Source organism: Eucalyptus grandis, chromosome 3, assembly GCF_016545825.1.
Source record: "Eucalyptus grandis isolate ANBG69807.140 chromosome 3, ASM1654582v1, whole genome shotgun sequence".
NCBI lineage: Eukaryota > Viridiplantae > Streptophyta > Magnoliopsida > Myrtales > Myrtaceae > Eucalyptus > Eucalyptus grandis.
Window position 1 is genome coordinate 51,067,311 of NC_052614.1, and position 20,813 is coordinate 51,088,123.

Here is a 20,813-nt window from a genome sequence, read left to right on the forward strand (position 1 = left end):
GGGGAGACCAAGAGAAAAGAGGAATGTCCTCATATCCTGCTACCAATGAGGGAGTCAGTCGCTCACCAGCAGATCCAGAGGACATTTATGCCTCTCAATTTCCTGAGGAAGAACATGATGTTTCATCGCCAAATCTGCATGATTATGCTGATCTGCCATCGTCTGCCTACTCCATCAGATCGTGCCGAAGCCAGTACGCAAACCGATAATTCAGCAGATTTTCGAAGAATTCTGGATGTTCTCTTGGAAATGCGAGGTCAGATTTATGCTCTGGGATGCGAAGTTCAGAATTTGCAGAATGCAGGTCAAACTTCTTCAGATTCCTTGAATGATCATATCCAAGCCCTTTCTCTTGATTCGGGCACGCTAAGGATGAGGAGGTTGCACAACCGAAGGAAGACTTGAAAAGGCTGGAAGGAATCGTTCGGTCAATGGGAGATTTCTAGCTTGTTCGTGTTCCCAAGCAATCTTGACTCTATTTCATTTTCATCTCAACCTTTTTATGCTGACAAACATGGGGAGAGATGTAAGATTTGAAACTTTGAAACTTTGAACTTTTTAATCATTTGGATTGTTTGACTTGGAGTGTTTTGATGTTTGACTTTACTTTTGTGTCTGGATGAGGACTGAATTTGGATTTGGATTTGACTACTTATATCTTGTGGATGACTTTATCACATACAAGTCTAACCTATTTTCTGTGGTTGCGAGATTCTAGTGTTATCATTCATTAAGCCATTTATCTTTATAAGATATGCATATTTGTTTGAGTAATGTTTTGCAGGTCAAAGTTATCCAAATCTGCAGGAAAGTTTTATCACCATCAAAAATGGGGAGATTGTTGGAGAAATCTTCTTGAAGTGTTTTGAAACTAACAAAACGTTTCCATCAGTCTAGTCTGAAGGTTTACAGACTCTGCTATTTAAAGTCTGAAGACCTCCGGACAGCCAGACTCAAGACTCAAAGTCTATTCTCATTGACAGTTTCTAATCTGTTGAAGAAAGACTATCCAGAAGTGGATGTTTCATTAAGGATGTGATCTTATCGACTTGAGAAGATCTCTTGGCTGGATATGACATAACGAAATCCTTTATTTGATCATGATTGATTCGAAGATTAAGGATCCGATGATTGGCGAAATATTCTTGGAAGATTCTACTTATGGAAACCGAGATCCTGATTGTATGGGTGAACATGATTGATGGGCTATCAACATGTTCCTTTTATAGCTCGAATGATCTTCCTAATTGATTCCGTCCAACGGGTAGATTTGAGGAATTCCTTTAGTAAGTGCCAACGGGTATGATGGCATAAAGGAGTATATAAGGAAGACGTTCTAGTTGTTCGAGGATGTGCATGATAGAAGAATTCCAAAGTCTGAAGCTCCTTGTTTTTAGTCAATTCATTTGAGCGAAATCTTGTACGCAAAATAGTGTTTATATTCGTGAGAAACCTTGAGGAAGTGTGGTAGAATATCTACACTGTGGAATCAAGGAAGAACTGTGATGTAACATCTCTTTTGTTCATAGTGAAATCCATCCGGTGGGTTGTCAGTGCGGAAGAGTGGACGTAGGCTTGGAATAAGCCGAATCACTATAAACCTTGTGTTTAATTTTCTCTTCCCTACTCTTTACTTTACTTTGATCATAATTCATTTTGTTAATCAAAAGAGAATTTCCTTTCTATCGTCTGCCTAGTATCGCTGTCGTATCTCGAGAAATTATTTTTACACCTATTCACCCCCCTCTAGGTGCTTATACTAGCTATCTCAAGAAGTTCATGAGGGTTTCCACTATGGGTTGCACCTCCGCCTCAGCTGCTGAAGACGCCTTGATCGACCGTGCAAAACCGTTAGATTAGCCTCCTAGAGTTGTCGTGGTGAACACTCGACACCGCACCTTCATTCATTCCAGCCAGGCAAGCTCCATCAATGTTAATTTTCAATTCCCCCTGGCTCTAGTGGCCACCATTGATGGTGGCGGAAGCCTGCTGCAACTTTGGTTTCCTTCAATTCTAGAATTGAAAGACATTCTTTGCATTAGAAGTTATGGCAGCTAGAGCCGACAGAAATGATATCGGATCCAGCAAACCAACCAAAGAGAAACAAAAAAAAGAGGAAAAAAAGACCGATGATAGAAGAAATGGACACTCGGTAGTGAGGACTCACTAGAGGAAAAGGAAAGAATTGGGCAAAAGAAGGATCTGCTTTGGTCCAATTTATGAACAAATTCAGATGACTCTTACTTGAATGAACCACACCTGAATCCGGTCCGATTACCTGTCTAATAAAATCTGTTCATTTGTTTTTCGCCAAAAATAAAACTTGTTTACTTAGAAGACAATGAAACAGTTTCACCTATCATGCATCTGTCGTGCTTCTTTCAATTTTGCTTGAGACCTCGAATTTATTTAGGTTTTATCTTAGATTCAACTATTATATGAATGCAATCCTATATATTTAGCTCGATAATACACAAACTTTGGAATTTATGTCACTGCATGTTAGTTAGTCATTCCAAGCATTATTGAATAAAAATTTACCTTACCAAGTTTTGTGAATCTTACTCTGTCCATTCCATCAAGAATATCTCCTTCACATGCATCGGCTCTTGCGTTATCTTACTCATCTCAAATACATTAAATTAATTGACATTCCATGAAATATCAACGAACGCATCAACTGATTATAACACTTAACTTTTGTCATAGTAATCGAAATGGTTGAGTTATTTAACCATATGGTCCCTAGACACCTAGAGATCGTCATATCTAGAAGAAATTTGTACCCTTTTCTCTCATGTCATTGATGAAAACAAAAATTTCCCGCTTTGCTGCAACCATGGAGAACTGATTGAATTGGTTGTTGGAGAGGTATCATGTAAGCTTAATGCCAGAAATGTGGATGTGCTTGAATATTTGGTTGAAGATCATCATTAGATAAAAGCCATAATAGAGAAGCTGGATGTTGACACTGATGGTGTACATTTCCTTGGTATTCACGGAACAGGTGGCATTGGTAAAACAGTACTTGCAAAGGTTGTGTTCAACAAAGTATCTTCTCACTTTGACGGTGTTTGTTTCCTCAACGATGTCTGAGAATGCTGATCATATCAAAGACATTGGAGATGGGATGAATCAGAACAAGAGAGTATGCCATACTAAAAAAGTCCTCATTGTTCTAGATGATCTAGACAAGCAGGAGCAACTCAAAAAACTAGCTGGAAAATTAGATTGGTTTGGTTCAGGCAGTAGGATCCTCTTCACCACTAGAAACTTAGAGGTCTTGATGACTCAAGTGGAATCATCCAGTGAAGAGGTCCTAAATCAACCCAAAGGAATTTTGTCTTATGAAGTTCATGAAATGGAATTTGGTCGAGTACTTAAGTTGTTTTGTAAGCACGCATTCGGAAGAGACTTTCCCCTAGAAGGATATGATCATCTTGCAGAGAAAATTGTTCGCAAAATGGGTATGCTTCCTTTGGCAGTTGAGGTCATAGGTTCGTTTCTTTCTTGCCACGGCTTTGCCCTGGAGCAACATTTTGATAAACAACATTTTGATAAACGAGAACTATGGGAAGATGTGTTGAAGCAGTTAGATGACGGTCCTTTTAAGGATGTCCGAGATGCATTAATGATAAGTTATGAAGGACTAGAGAGTAAGCAAAAAGAAGTATTTCTGGATATTACTTGCTTTTTCACCAATGAGGACCAAACATATCCAATTATCATGTGGGATGACTATAATTACCATCCTCATAGTGCAATTACTATCCTCCGCCTACGGTCCTTGATAAAAATTGGACATGATAATAAATTTTGGATGCATGACCAAGTTCGAGATCTAGGAAGGTGTGAAAGCTAGTACGAGCACCTAGATGGGGTGAATAGATGCGAAAACAAATTTTGTAGAGTAAAGTATATAATTTTTCTTTTAAATCAACTCTGATTAACAATAGATTATGAAAAGAAAATTAGACTCTAATAATTAAATAGAGTTACGATCAAAGTAAAAGAGATTAGGGAAGAGAATAAGAACACAAGGTTTATAGTGGTTCGGCTTAATCCAAGCCTACGTCCACTCTTCCGCACTGACAGCCCACCGACTGGATTTCACTAAGAATCAAAAGAGTTGTTACAGTATAGCTCTTCCTTGATTCCACAGTGTAGAGACTCCGCTACACTTCCTCAAGGTCTCACAGAAGTATAAACTCTCTTTTGAGTACAAGTTCACGCTCATAATTAAATTGACAAAGAACAATTAGCTTCAGACTTTTGAATTTCTCTATCGCGCACACTCTCGTATAACATCTTCCTTATATACTCCTTCATGCCACCACACCCGTTGACACTTACCAAATGAGTTCTTCCAATCTACCCGTTGGACAGAATCAATTAGGGAGATTTCAAGTTATTTAAAGAATATGACGATAGTCCACCAATCCTGCTCGCCCATACAATCAGAATCTAGATTTTCATAAATAGAACTTTCCAAGTATGCTTCGCCAATCAATGGATCCAAAATGCCTGAATCAATCTCAAGATGAATAATGGATTCCGAGATGCTATATCCAGCCAAAAGATCTTCTTTAGTCGATAGAATCAAATCCTTAAAGAAATACTTATTTATGGATAAGTCTTCTTCGACGGTCTAGAAACTGTCAATGATGATAGATTTTAAATCTTAAGTCTGGTGGTTCGGTGGTCTTCAAACTTTGACTAAAGAGTGTGCAAGTCTTCAGACTAGACTGATGGAAACGTTTTGTCAGCTTCAAAACACGCAATGAAGTTTTCTCCAACAATCTCCCCCTTTTTTATGGTAACAAAACTTTCCTGCAGATTTGGATATATTTGACCTGCAAAACAATACTCAAGCAAACATAGATATCTCATAAAAGATAATTGGCTTAGTAAAGATAGCATTAAATATGCATCCACGGAAAATAAATTAGTCCTGTAAATAAACAACTATCTTTGTCATGAAATACCAATAGTGCTTAAAATAAACAAACGATCAAACAATCCAAATCCAAATCCAGTCACAACCAAATAACCAAATAAAAGTAAAGTCAATCAAAAAGAGTCAAGAGTTAAATCTCAAATCTGCAACATCTCTCCCCCTTTTTGTCAGCATTAAAAAGGTAGAGACGAAAAGAGAATAAAATTAGGATTGCTTTGGAACATGAACAAGCTGGAAATCTCTCATTGACTGGACAATCCCTTCCGGCTTTTTCAAATTCTCCTTCAGTTGAGCCACATCTTCACCCTTGGCATTTGCTTGAACTTGAAGAGCAAGGGCATATATTTGATCATGCAAGGAAATTGAAGAGGCTTGACCTGCATTCTGCAAGTTCTGAACTTCGCATCCCAGGGCATAAATCTGTCCTCGCATCTCCATAAGGACATCAAGCACTCTACGAAAGGCTGGTAAATTATCAGTCTGAGTATTGGCCTCTACGTGATCAGTCTGAGGTGTATTGGCAAATAATGGCATTTCTGTATGAGCACCCAGACTTGACGATGAAACCTCATGACCTTCCTCTGGAAATTGAGATCCATAGATATCTTCTGGATCTGCAAGTGAACGACTAACACCTTCACTAGTAGCAATTGAAGATGTACCTCTTTTCTCAGCAACTCCCCCTGTTTCATTGCCTTCAAGTGGTGAGAAGTACTCTTCATGCTCTACTTCCTCTTGTTCACCTCTGCCCTCTTCTTCTTCCGCAATCCTTTCTTCCTCTGCTTCTTTTTCCATTTATTCTCTCTCTCCACTCCTTTGTTCGAACTCTTCTCTGTCTTGATCATGTCTCTCCTCTGTCTCTGGAACAAAACGACGTAAGTTTTTCAATGCAAGAGCGGAAATTGTGATATCATCCTCATCCTCTTCATCCTCCAAGATGAGTGCTCTTCTTTTCCTAAATGGAGCAACCATGGGCTCCTTCTCTTTCCATTTTGCAGCCAAAGAGACTGGGTGAGTCTTGACAGGGGTTTTCTCCTTAAATTTCTCCAAAGCCTTGTTAAGTTCTTTCAAACGCATTTTGGAAACCATTTTCAGTCCTACCACCATTTGATCGCATGTTCGAACACATAGAATCCCAGGAGGCTAAATGTTCAAATGTCTGAATAACTTAGTGATAAGTGCTGAGTAAGGAAGTTGGCCATTGTCTTTCACCATTGTTCTGTACATGTGGAACATGATAGTGTGTGGAAGAGAGAACTTTTTGCCAGCATTAATGGCATACATCAGCTTTGCCTCCGAGTCTGAAACATCGATCTTTGAAGTCGATTTGGGTCTAAGACAGTTGATTACTGTCTTGTGAAGCAAAATATTTGAGGCATTCATCCACAAATATGAAATTCGTCCTTCAGCCATTCCATCCTTAACAAGCGCTACCGTCACATGTCCAATAGACACACTGATTGGTTGGAATTTCTCTCTTTTACCCCAATCACATTAGCCAATGTGTCCATGTCAACTACATAGTCCTGATCTCGAACACTGAATGAGAATTTATTCGCATCCAAGAAACTTAGATTAGAATAGAAGTATGCGGTGAGTTCAGCATGAGCCTCTGTCGTTTCAGAACAAAACCATTCTAGTTTAAGAAGATTGAATTTCTCTCGCAGCTTAACATTCAGAGAGTCAAGAAAATCAAAATCCACACTTCTAGGGTTGATCACTCCACGCTTTAGCAACTTAGAGTACAGTCACTTGTGTTCCTCTAAGCAAAACAAATCTGTTCTTTTGCTTTGAATTTTCGCCGCAACACCCATTCGAGGCTTAAAATGAGTGTACATCTTATCATCATCATTCCCATCAGGTTGACTCAGCCCTCCAACACATGGATCACTTGGGATATTTGCAAATGCTTCTTCTGCTAACCCTGCAGGAGCAATTCCCAATCGTTCCATTGTGCGTAAGAAGTAGGTTTCATTTCGATACCCTTTCTCTTTCAAGAATTCATCAATATAGTTCAAGGGAGTACCACCCTTCTTCAAGGCATAGTAAAGCTTGAAAATAAAAGTGGGCTTTTGAGTTCTTACTAGTTCTGCATCTTCAATGATTTCTTCCTCTTCTCGATGTTCAATATCCTAAGGTCTAGATGGAGGAGATGGACGATGTAGAGAATGTTGTGGGCTCTGTTGCTGTCTAGAAGATTCCTCTTCCTCAGTGAGGTCAAAATGCGTAGGACCCTCACGCATTTGTTATGGTCCCCTGTTCGCGATCCTTGAAGACTTTCTTTGAGACGACATTTTTCACAATCTTTAAGAGATTCCAAGCTTGTTTCGCAAGAAAGGTAAAAACTTTTCAAGGATTAAACAAAAGAAGAAAAGAGAAGTTGAAGATATGTGCTTTCTTAGGGTTTTGTGAGTAAAACGAAGAAGAATCGGCAGTATATAAAGCAGTCGAAACGAGGCATACGGAATGACGTAAAAGGAAAAATAAAAAATGACTTTTCAAAAATAACTGCCTTTTTGGAAAAATAGATAACCGTCATTAAAAAAATAACTTCTTTTTCGAAAAGGAATGATTGCAATAATCACGAAAACTGGGGAATATAACATCAATCAATTACAGATTAATTGATGATCGTACATTTTCAAGATTTTATCTAAGAGATAAATTTCTAAAATAGAAGTAACTTACAATTGAGATTCTTGATCTTCTGAGTCTGAATATCTTTAGACTTTTTAGCCCTAAGTTTGAACTTTTTTAGACTTTAAGATATTGAGTCTGGAATGAATAACCTCGAATTGACTTTTCTCCAAAGGATTTGTAAAAATGTCCACCAGTTGATTCTTTGAGTCTTCTCCATTTTGAACATGATCTCTAATGAAATGATGTCGAATCTCTATATGCTTTGCTCTTGAATAAAGAATTGGATTCTTGGTGAGATTAATTGTGCTGGTATTGTCACATTTGATCTCAGTGCATGAATCTTCAATTCCAAAGTCTCTTAGCTATTGTTTTATCCATAGAATTTGTGAACAACAACTTCCAAGAGTCATATACTTTGCTTCTGATGTAGAAAGGGTTACGGTACTTTGCTTCCTCAAAAACCAAGATATTGTCCTATTACCAAGCAATTGACAGGTGCCCGAGGTGCTCTTTCTATCAACTATGCATCCTGCTATATTTGCGTCTGAATATCCAAGAAGATACCTTCGTCTAATTTTTCTTCGAACTTACCAATTCGATCATTTGCATTTTTTAATATAAAACATTTGCATCCAAACACATGAAAATAGGAAACAATTGGCTTCTTTCATTTGAATAACTCATAGGGGTGTGCATGGTCCAAGCGGGCGATTCCCGACCTAGAACCGGGAACCACCCGCTAAGGATCGGTTCCAAAAAATTGGAACAGGATCCACCCGTTTGTTGCATGGATCCACCCAGAACCGGACCGCCGATCCGGTCCGATTCCCGGGTGGATCCATGGAACCGATCTTGACGCAAAACAATTTTTGGTTTTCAACATAGAACGACAACGTGACATCAAAGCAAACCAAAAAAAGAAAAACCAAATTTAAGTACGTGGAGATGCGGACAGCGGGAGAAGTAAACGTAGCGAATTTACAAATACGGTCCGGGCGGTTCCTGGGTATTTTGCACACCCCTAGAAGGGAGTGAGATGAGATCTAGGATTTCTTTTAGTAATTTTTTTTTTAATATTAAAAAGGTTCCGGTCCGGTCTGGGTGGCCGGGCGGGCGGATCCGCCCATGGAACCGGGAACCGGACCGGTACCCACCGATTCCCATAAATTGGAACCAGGAACCGGACGGTTCCCTCAAGAACCGCCGGTTCCGGGCGGTTCTGGTCCGAGCGGTTCCCGGGTATTTTGCACACCCCTAATAACTCATAGGAGCTTTTTCCTAAATAAGCCTTAAGAAGACTCTATTAATAATATAGCACGCTGTAGAAACTGCTTCAGCCCAAAAACGAGAGGAAATGTTACTTTCAATTAAAAGAGTTCTAACAATTTCCTGCAGCGATCTATTCTTCCTCTCCACAACTCCATTCTGCTTTGGAGTATATGGTGAGGAGAATACATGCTGAAAACCAAATTCATCACAGAATTTAGCAAAATCTTGATTTCAAATTCACCTTCATGGTCTATTCGTATACTTGAAATAATACACATTTTCTCTTTTTGGACTTTCTTAGCAAATTTTATAAAATAAGAAAAGGTTTCAGACTTACTTGCTAGGAAATATACCCAGGTGAATCGTGAATAATCATCCATTATTACTAGGCAATATTTCTTACCTCCAATGCTCCGAGTTCTGGTTAGTCCAAAGAGATCTATATGCAAGAGCTGCAGTACACAATTAGTAGACACTTGATTTATTGGTTTGAATGAATTTCTTACATGTTTTCCCAACACGCATGGTGTACATAGATCAGACTTTTGGTATGTCGGTTTGGGTAGTCCACGAACAAGCTTCTTTGTTGAGATCTTGGCTATTTGTTTCATGTTGATGTGCCCAAGTTTTCTATGCCATAAGTTCGTTTTCTCTTGAATTGAGATTAGACATTGTGCGTTATCTGGTTTGATATCCAAGAGGTAGATATTCCCATGTCTTCGCCCCGTGAAAGTCTAAGAGGAGTCTTTACTGGTTCCTGAACATATTCCTTCTTGAAAGTTGATTTTGAAACCTGTGTCGCACAGCTGGCTGATACTCAGTAAGTTGTAGTTGAGTCCTTCCACTAAAGAGACATTACTGATCGTGAGACTTCCAATCTTCACGGTTCTGTATCCCACAACTTTGTCTTTGTTATTTTCTCCAAAAGAAACTTTTCCACCATTAACTTGCATAAGTTTTATGAAACAATTTGAGTCTCTTGTCATATGTCTCGAGCATCCATTATCCAAGTACCATTTGGCATTTTTTTTATAGTGACTTGCATTTAGAAAAGAAACTCAAGCTTTCTTTGGTACCCATACTTTCTTGGGTCCAATGGTGTTAGTGCAATATACGGTCTTTACCCAAACCCTCTTAACAGGTTTCCAAACCATAAGACATTCTTTCTCAAAATGATTTGAGCTATTGCACTTAGAACATTTAAGAGTACTGCAGCCTAAAGGTTTTACAAAAACTTTTTGGAAATAATTTTTGTAAGAATCTTTTGTAGGTTTTTGTTTAATTCTTTCATTTACCTTAGGAAAATCAATTAGATGAATGGTTTCAGCAGTCATTCCCAAACCTGATTTGTTGAAGTAAGGTTTTTGCGCTGAAAGAATATTTTCCAATTTCTCAGATCCTATAGAAAACCTTTTTAGAAATACTTGAGATGTCATTTTTCAAAAATGCATTTTCTTTTGAAAGATTGTATGCATTTTCTTTCAAAGTAATAACACATTTATCTAAACTTTCGACATTTTCTTTCCAAACAATCTCCTGTTGCTTTAGTGCAGAATTTTCCCTTTTAAGTTTAGAAATCCTCTTGAGAGAGTTTTGAGACTAAAATACAATTCATCAATATATTTAGAGATTTTAGTAGGAATTTTTAAATTACTTACCTCGATTTCACTATCTGAGTCTGAGTCTGTCTCAGAGTCTAAATCTAAGTCTAATTGTGCCATGAGACAAATATTGATGTAATCATCATCACTTTCCTCACATTCGGTATCATTCCAAGTTTCTGCTTTAAGTGATTTTCGATATTTCTCAACTTTTCCTTTCTTTCTCTTCAGCAGGGGACAGTTGGGTCTGATGTGTCCATTTTTCTTGCATTCAAAGCAGATTACATCCTTGTTGGATTCATCATCCTCAGCTGATTTATTTTGTAGCTTTTGAGAACTTTGTTTCTTCGGATTGAATCTTCTTCCCTTTCTATTTAGTTTTTTGAACATTCATATCATGAGAGCAAGATCTTCATCTTCGTTGATTTGCTCCACTTCATAAGACTGAAGAGTGCCAACCAATTCGTCAACAGAGAGTGGCATGATTCTTTGTGTCTCCCTTATTGAGGTCTTTATGTGATTCCAATCTTTGGAAAGTCCACGCAGTAACTTGTTAATCTTCATGGATCCAGAGATTGGTTGATCTTGATACTCAAGATCATTCACAATTTCTGTAAAACGACTAAACATGTCAGTGATGGATTCTCCTAGTTTCATCTTGAATGTTTCATATTGACCGAGCATAATATTGATTCTAGTTTCTTTCACTCGATCGGTTCCTTCATAGCTATTTCACAAGAAGATATTCTGATATATTCAGTAGGAGATAATGCACAATATAAGGAATAAATTGCTTTTGAAGAGCTTGTCTCTTGGTTATCTCTTCTTGAGTCATTTCACTGAACTCAACAGCTTCTTTTCCTTTTTTTGAGATTGTTGCAGCTTTAAGAATGATTTTTCTGTCTAGCACGTCCCATTCCAAAGGATCTTTTGATCTTAGGAATGCCTTCATCTTGTTTTTCCATATAATGTATTCATTTCCATCAAAATAAGGCGGTCTAGTATTACTTTGCCCTTCAACCAGACCTGGAGCCAATATACTAGCCATGGATCGTTAACTCTGAAGTAAAAACACTTCAACTTAAATGAGTACACAAGCTCTGATACCAATTGTGAAAGCTAGTACGAGCACCTAGAGGGGGTGAATAGATGCGAAAACAAATTTTGTAGAGTAAAGTATATAATTTTGCTTTTAAATCAACTCTGATTAACAATAGATTATGAAAAGGAAATTAGACTCTAATAATTAAATAGAGTTACGATCAAAGTAAAAGAGATTAGGGAAGAAAATAAGAATACAAGGTTTATAGTGGTTCGACTTAATCCAAGCCTATGTCCACTCTTCCGCAATGACAGCCCACCGGCTGGATTTCACTCAGAATCAAAAGAGTTGTTACAGTATAGCTTTTCCTTGATTCCATAGTATAGAGACTCTGCTACACTTCTTCAAGATCTCACAGAAGTATAAACTCTCTTTTGAGTACAAGTTCACGCTCAACAATTAAATTGACAAAGAATAAGGAGCTTCAGACTTTGAAATTTCTCTATCGTGCACACTCCCGAATAACCGGAACGTCTTCCTTATATACTCATTCATGCCATCACACCGTTGGCACTTACCAAATGAGTTCTTCCAATCTACCCATTAGACAGAATCAATTAGGGAGATTTCAAGTTATTTAAGGAATATGACGATAGCCCACCAATCCTACTCGCCCATTCAATTAGGATCTAGGTTTCCATAAGTAGAACCTTCCAAGTATGCTTCGCCAATCAACAGATCCAAAATGCCTGAATCAATCTCAAGATGAATAATGGATTCCGAGATGCTATATCCAGCCAAGAGATCTTCTTTAGTCGATAGAATCAAATCCTTAAATAAATACTTAATTCTGGATAAGTCTTCTTCGACCGCCTAGAAACTGTCTATGAGGATATCTTAAGTCTGGTGGTTCGGCGGTCTTCAGACTAGACTGATGGAAACGTTTTTTCAGCTTCAAAACACGCAATGAGGTTTTCTCCAATAGAAAGCACATCATCTTTGAAGAATATTCTCGCAAAATTAGTAGGGTGTAGAGTTATAAGGATGCTGTAAGACTTTTGGAGAGGAAAGAGGTAAAATGGAAGAGTGTGTCACATAATTTCCTTTTTGAAGGAGAAATTTGTTGAATTTGTTCTTTTTACTTTATGGTTAGCTTTGTTCAACTGTCCATTTGTCTTGTGAGTAAGATAGCTTTCTCTCAAACGTTCAGGTGAAAAGGTCTTGTAAATTGGTGGAGAGAGACTAGACAGATTGCCTAGTAGTTAGTTTCATTTTTTAGATTCTGTAGAATAGAGAATAATATAAAGAAAATTCTGAAATGACAACACGCCATTTCAATTGGAAGCTGAAAATTTTCTTTAATGGTGGTGATCGAAAATATGTAAGTCTACTTGTCCAGTAAAGGAGTGCGCCATGATATGTTTCCTGTTGTAGAAATTGTTTATCAGTGTCCATATGCTTCCTTTCTACATAGCTCTGTAAGAATTTTAAGTGTTCTGCACTCAATTAATCTTGAGTCTTTGTTGGCAGAAAAATGTAGATGTAAAAGCACTAAGCCTGACTTTCGATGGTTGCGGCCACAACATGGTACCTAAAGAATTAGCTGCTAAGCCTGACTTCCGATGGTTGCAGCCGCAACATGGTACCTAACGAATTAGCTACTTTGCCAAATCTAACGTTCCTTCGAGTTAAAGGCATTGATTTTTCTGGCAACTTCAAGAATGTTGTTTCGAAGCTATGTTGGCTTTCTTGGGAAGTGACACATAATGAATTTTATGCGGAGAATTTTCATTTTGCTGGCTTAGTCGTGCTAGACCTTTCAAGGAGCAATATCAAAGATGACTGGGGTGGATGGAGCCAATTCCAGGTATGCCTTTCTCTATTCATCATACTAAGAGACCAAGAAGAGCATTGTATGGGTAGAGAATCCATGTTTTCTTTCTTTCTATTGTCACCAATCATTCATGCACTGTAAATATTACTGGGAACAGATTCTTTTGCCGAAGTAACATCTCACATCGATGACAACCGACTAGATGCATTAGAAAAAGAAGAGGAAGCTATAGAATCACATTATTTTTTATTAAATCGTATGTCTTATCGGACGACTTCCAAGTCATCTAGACTGAGTAAACCCATTTTGGATAAAATTTCTTCTTTGATTATCCCATTTCTAACTTCTGTTTCCTCAACTTTGTCTTCTTCGACAAACTTGTCGGCAATTGCACTCTATGATCTAATTCAATCTTTTACCATTTTCTTCTTCATCAAATTGTGCCATATGCAATTGCCGCAAGATTTTACTGAACTATAAAAATGAGGGTAATTAGATTGACTTTCCATCCGGATATGTATCCCAAGGATGATTGATGTGTTTCATTCATTTTAATTCAATTTCTTTTTCAGCAGATGACTAAGAAACTGAAAGTTTTGGATCTATCGTGTTGCGCATGTTTGACGAGGACGCCTGACTTCTCTAACTTCTTGTCTTTGGAGATCTTAAGACTTGATTGGTGTATCAGGTTGACCACAATCTCCATCGGTAAGCTTGAACACCTGAAAACTTTGAGTACAAAGGGGTGTAGAAATCTTGGGGCGTTGCCCCCAGAAGTTGCTTCTCTACCTTCTTTGACGCAGATTGCAAGGTACGCTCCATACTTGGAAAGGGTGCAGATGGACGCAAGTTTGATAGGTTTGAAAGAAGTATAAGACCAATCAATAAAACATTTTCCATTGATTCATGTTCCCAAGCGAACTAAACACCAGAGTATGAGGAAAATGTTATCTTCAGAAATTGTTTTCCAATAAATAAACGCACCTTAAGGGACGTCTCCAGAAGCTGCATTTGGAAGAGGAAATAGAATGGCACCCGGAGATACTTCCGAAGCCTCTTGTAGCTGGAGTGTGGGTGAACCTTACCCGATTATGTTTGCATTGGCGTGGGGAAACAAAGGCGCTTCTGGAGAGATTTTTTTTTTTTTTTGGTCAGTCCTACTCTATTCCTACTCTACACTCACTCGCAGACTTGTGCCCTGCCTCTTGCAGGGCGTGGAGTCGCAACCCACTCTCGAAAACTTACGCGTCCCTTCCCCCATCCCCCTCTGAGAAGGTGGGGATTTGAACCCCTCACCTCCCCCTTCCATGTTGGAAGGGTGGCCACTGGGGCGAACCTCCAGTGGTTCTTCTGGAGAGACTTGACAACCTGAATTTTCGGCTAGGTATCGTAATAGAAGTGTACCCTTGAAATCGGTTTGACTTCCAAAGTCTATTGGAAGGTAGGTGAGCCACATTCCATCCATCTCCTAGGCCATCGGTGCTCTTTATGGGCAGTACCATCTATATATTTGATCGTATAATGTGACATTTTTAGACGCAAATTTTGATTTTACTGTAAGTTACTTTGTATATAATGCTAGTCTTTCGGGGCTAAATTCTAGAAGATGGGGAAATATGTAATAGGAATATTTCGCCAATCACTGCGCAAATTGCTGAATGAAAAGGAGCGGACTGGCTAGGTTGGACGCCTGGAAAAATATTTTCTATATATATAAGAGGAATATTTCCAGTACTGATGAATGAAAAGAAATCGACTAAACTTGGATGAATTTTTTTTTTTGTATTGAATCTTTTAGATCTGAAGCGTAAAAACTTCTGAAATAAATATGGTGAAAAGTTGTTTCCGGCAAGAAGTTTTTTGTCATTCCCGTCAAAACTTAAACATATCATTTAAACTTTAATAAATCATTAAAAAATGATTTTGTACGTCACATGACATTTATTCCTTTTGAAAGTTAAAGCGTTTCACATTAGAACTCAAATTACAAGAGTTGTGATAATAAAGAAAAAAGAGTAAAAAGTGAACAAACCGAGCGATGGTTTAAAAATCCTTCTGGTTGGAAAGTCCAGTAAAAAAATTATGTATGGAGTGACATTAAATATAAGACCTATCGAATTCCCACGGACAAAATGAAGTGAGAGGGGATGCTAATCTGGTTGATCCGACGAGTTTTCTTTTTGAGGTGAATTTCGTGCAGAGGCAATGAGAGATTCATATTATTCGATTAAAATATATATCGTTAAAATTTCATTTACCATCACCTATACACTTAAGACTCAATCTACCATTGCTTGAAGGTTAACTCAAATTACTATGTCGACTTCTGTGTCGTGTCTAGACTCAAGAATAACAAGAAATTTCATGAATTTAAGTTGAAAATAGAGGATTTTGTTATAAAAAAAAAAAAAAAAAGCACAAGATGAAGAAATGGAACTTTATCATTATTCTCTGTAGTCAACTGTTAGTGGACAAAAGATTATGTAGCACAGGTTATGATATGGGAAAATTACACAATTAGTCCTAAACTAATTGTATAGATACTACTTCGATATTAAACTTTTCAATTTTGTCAATGTAATTCAAAACCTTTGTACAAATTTTCAATATAGTCATTCTGGTCAATATTTGTTGAAAATCTTTGACATGGTGGTGGCCATATGCTGAAAAATTAGTCAGAAGGACTACCATTGAAATTTTGGATAAAGATTTTAAGGGCACAATTGAAAAGTTTATGATTAAATCGGTATTTGTATAATAAACTTAGAAATGAATTTGATTATTTTTATATTATGATAACTGGCTTATTAAAATTAATTATTTCAACCAAGACTTTGTTATACTCATACGAAGGTTTTTCGGGCTAGTTTTGGTCATCCATCCTTATCTGACATGAATAGTTGGGCAAAATTCAATGCTCCGAAGAGGAAAAAATATTGTGTAACGCTACCTAGGTCGCATGACCCAAACGACTCCCGAGGTCATGTGACCTCAAGCGAGGCTTCCCAATAGCCAGATTTAGCCCTCCAGTGGCCAAATCTGGCCGGCTAAGCTTCACCTCTGGAGCAACAAGTCCAAGAAAGAAGATGATGAACAGTATTTTTTAGGGTAAAAGAGAAAAACATGATTATCAATGAAAGCAATATTAGAAATAAAATTAAAAAAAATCATTAAACCCTTACTTAGCATTCTAAAAATGCTAAAAGTTCAAAACAAGTTCATACCTACTTTAGACTTTTAGCCTTCAAAATGCTAAATTAAACACCTAATATTTTTCCCAATGGGTTTTTGGTGGCTCAAAACCCTTCGGGAATACTGAACTAAACAGGGCTTGAAAAGAGTGCATGGAAAAAAACTAAATGAAAAAGAAGACCAATTGTTTTTTTTTTTTTTTTAATTTCGATTATTAAATTAAGTTCCCTGATAAAAAGAAAAAGAAAAAGCCAATTTTTAGTTTTTTTTTTCCGCGTACTTTCAACTCAATGAGATTCCCTGCTTTTGAGTTTTTTTTTAACACTTTCAAACTCAATTATGAAACTTAACATCTGTTTTATCTCTTCCTAATGAAAAGAAAATAGAAAAGACAAACCCAATTTTTTTATTTGATTACCTAATTAGATTTCCTATTTCTGAATTTATTTTATGTATATTCAACTCAATTATGAATTTCTACAAAAAAAATTCAATTATGAAATTTCAATATCTGTCAGAACTCAACCTCACAACTTTTCTTAATTTACTTGTCAAAGGACCCAAGTTGGAAAACTCACCAATTTCATAACATAAGAAATAAATTGAAGGGTACTCTCCCCCCACAAACAGTTGCCATCAGTCACCGCTTGGAAGGAAACCCTTCCTTCCATCTCAAGATTCTTTCTTAAAATTTTCAATTTAAAATGGACAGTTGTATAATACCAAAATCATTCTCACCTATTATCCACTTCACCTCTGCACCATTTGCTTTTAAAACCATCACTTTGTATCCTCACTATTATTAAGCTATACATTAACACTTGGCATAGAGAGCAAGAATTGATCCGGAGACACAAAGGGGCTGAATCCAATCATGTTGAAGATTGTGGTCGGACGTGGTGCACTGCTAGTGGCTGATGAAGGCGGGTAGAGAAATACTGAGAAAAGAATGTCATGAATATCATAATAATTGTATGATGCTCCTTTAGTGTTGTAACTTTCTTTTTTTAACCACTTAAGTTCCACATTGAAAAAAAAAATCAATTCATTTTAGTGCTTCTAGCGGTATATTCCAGCCATTCGTCTACTTGACTTTTTTTATGATGAGTTCTTATGTAAGATGTGGCATATCTAATAAGGGGTTGTTCGTAAAATTCTAAACGCAAGTACACGTATCGAACAAGTAATATAATGATGAGATAAAGTATCGTCCCACGGAGATTGATGATTAATAAACTAATTAAATACTAAAATAGATTAATTCTAAAATTTATCTAATAGATTAAAATATAATTAAGAATTAATTAAAAACGAAATTTGTAGACTATTCAGTAAATCGATAAGATAAATATGTTAGAGCATCCGATTTCACCACAACCACTAGATATGAATTTCATATTGTTATGAGTACAAGAACGATATCAAACATGTGATAGCGGAATTTCCTAATCTATTTACTATCCTATCTCTAGGCATAGCAAACCTACTCAGCTTATTAATCCACTATATCTCTATGTGAATTAAAATAAACATGAGTGCATTAAAAACTATGAATATTCCCGGTTTACAATGAGTCTTTTGGATCACCTTATCACCGAAATCTACACAAATAACGCGGTATATTTCTATCCACGTTTAATTCATGGTTATACATTATAATGAGCAATTGCATATTATCACTTCTCAGTCTCAAACATGCACATCGAATCATTCAAGTGGTGGCCAGTCACTCAAAAGTATTAAACGTAATAATATATAACTCACATGAATAAAATCAATTGTAAAACATAAAAATCATGAAATTCATATCATCATGGTTAGGCTACATCGTAGCCCTAACAAAAGAAAATTAGAACATAGTAGAAGAATAAATAAAAATATAAATCAAACCCAGCATCTTGAATCAAAGAACAAGAATTATGTCATCACTTTTCTCTTCTCTTCAAAATACTTGAAAAACTCTCAGAAGAATGAAAAACGATCTAACCCCCCAAAAACCTAGCTGCTCTCTCTCGTTCTTATTTATAGGAAATCTAAAATATCTATCTCCCAACGCTTGCAGATAACATTAAAGAACAAAATCAAGCATTTCCTGATTTGATATCCATCTTCCACTGCTGCTTTTATTTGAATTCCTGATAGTTGCCATTCTTTTCCTTATCTTCTCAATATCTCATTATTCTGCATAAACAAGGAAAATTCAAATAATCATAAGGAAATCCAAATATTTTCTCATAGATAATACATTAATTGTTGCCTAAAATAGGTAAAATAACTCTATTTTTATAGAGTTATCAGGGGTCCATTCATTTCGCGGAAAATATCATGTTTCCGAAAACCATTTTCCTATAAGTCATTTTCTAGAAAAATGACTCTATTTTCCAGTGTTCGACCAAAACTTAAACTTTGAATGCAAAATATATTCCACTGTTCGTTAGCTAATTTAATTATTTGAGAAAAATTATCAAAAATTGAATATTAATATTTTTAATTAACCAAAAAATTAGTTTTATTAGTTTTATATTTTTTTAAAAAATAAATTTTTAATTATTGTATTTTTAAAAAATCAAAAATTTTATTCTTTTTTCTTTTTCTTTCTTTTTTTTTTTTTCCTTTTCTTTTTCTTCCTCCTTCCTCCTCCTTCCTCCGCCGCCGCCTCCTTCTTCCTCCTCCTTCCTTCGCGCCGCATGCTTGATGATGGCCGGCTACCCGGAGGTCGAATAAGACCTGGTTGCCAGATTGGCAAGCTCGAGGCTCAGCCGATCTCACCCGAGCTCGCCGAGTTTCACCGGGCTTTGTGGCGGCGAGCTCAAGCTCGCCCGGATCGGGAGCTCGAGCTCGCCGTGCCGGCAAGAGCTCCGCCTCACCCAATTTGGCGAGGCCCGAGCTCGGCTTCGCCAGATCGGGCTAGGCGGAGCCTCGTTGGCCTGGGGCAAGACTCGAGTTGGCTTGCGATTGGTCGTCGGTCGCCACTGTGGCTGGTGACCAACCAAGGCCAAAGAAGAAAATGAAAAGGAAAGAAAGAAAAGAAAAAAAAAAAGAAAAAAATCATAAAAATAAAACGAAAATTTATTGGTAAAAAGAAGTAAGATGGAAGAAGCTATGGAAAATGTTTTCCACTTCTTAGAAGTGGAAAACATTTTCCTTGACTAGTTCATTTTCCGTGAAATGAACGCTGGAAAATCCGAAAAATGTTTTTTCGAAAGTCATTTTCCACTAAAAGAACAGACCCCTAAAGTAAAACACGAGCAAAGGACGAGATGACGTGGCACTTGTGACTATAACAAGGCAGCTTCCTCCAAGGAGAAAAAGTTGAGGAACGGGTTCAAAAAGCTCTTAGTTTGTGGCACCCCGAAGCGCCCAAGGTCACCACATCTTACCAAAGAAGTACCTTAGTTCCTAGGCATTTTTATAAAAAAAACGGTCCCATCGCATCTTATTTGCAGAAGTATAATCAAGTCCTACCAATTCTCCCTCCAACAACCATGATACAATTGCACACCACTAAGCACCATAGGAAAAATAAAGCCAAGACACTATTATTTACATATTTTCATGATGGATTTTCTTGGGTCGGTACAACAAAAGAAAGGCCAAGACTTTTAGCTACACTCAGCCATAACCTCAAAAAGAGACACTCGACCCACTATGTCGATCATGCAAAATCCTCCATCAACTAGTGTCAGCTATCATCCCAAAAAGTTGCAGCTCCTATTTCTCACGCACGGGCCATCACACCCATCCCGGTGCGTTAGGCGGTGGTGGCAGCAACATCCCTCCCATCACTCCGTCTCGACGAACGTGAATAGATATGAACTCTTGTATGACCGAGCCCCCAGCCAGGCCCACATCATACATCACTAACGCGCGAACCCGAATGAACGTCAGACCAAGGATGGTGGGACAGTCGATCTCCACACACTCGACCTCCACGTCCGAAGGAATGCCGTAAAAGACGCCCCACGTGACAGCAGGGAGCAGCATCTTTCTAATCTGAAATGTTGGTCCCCGAAGGGATGAGTACAGCCACTCAGCATGTAAATGACCCAATAAACCACTCAATGCATTACACAATACAATCATAACAATCATAGCATAACACATGTCATTCATACCGCATGTACATACATCCTCATATAATCATCACCATCATGTCATACACTTACCATCATCATGTCACATGTGCCATCATGCCATAGGTGCACATACATCCATGCACTTACCATCATGCATCCATGCACTCATCATCATCATATCACATGTACCATCATACCATAG

General features: G+C 37.5%; 2 protein-coding genes across 2 annotated transcripts in view; both read left to right on the plus strand.

Moving 5' to 3' along the window:
- LOC104437624 (disease resistance protein RPV1-like) overlaps nt 1–20,813 on the plus strand; it is an 81,590-nt gene that overhangs the window by 37,197 nt on the left and 23,580 nt on the right. The window lies entirely within an intron of this gene.
- On the plus strand, nt 13,126–14,374 carry LOC120291500 (disease resistance protein TAO1-like). Its single transcript, XM_039308955.1, has 2 exons — nt 13,126–13,376; nt 13,919–14,374. Exons 1-2 carry the CDS (start codon nt 13,149–13,151, stop codon nt 14,216–14,218), a joined length of 528 nt encoding a protein of 175 aa, XP_039164889.1. The 5' UTR covers nt 13,126–13,148; the 3' UTR covers nt 14,219–14,374.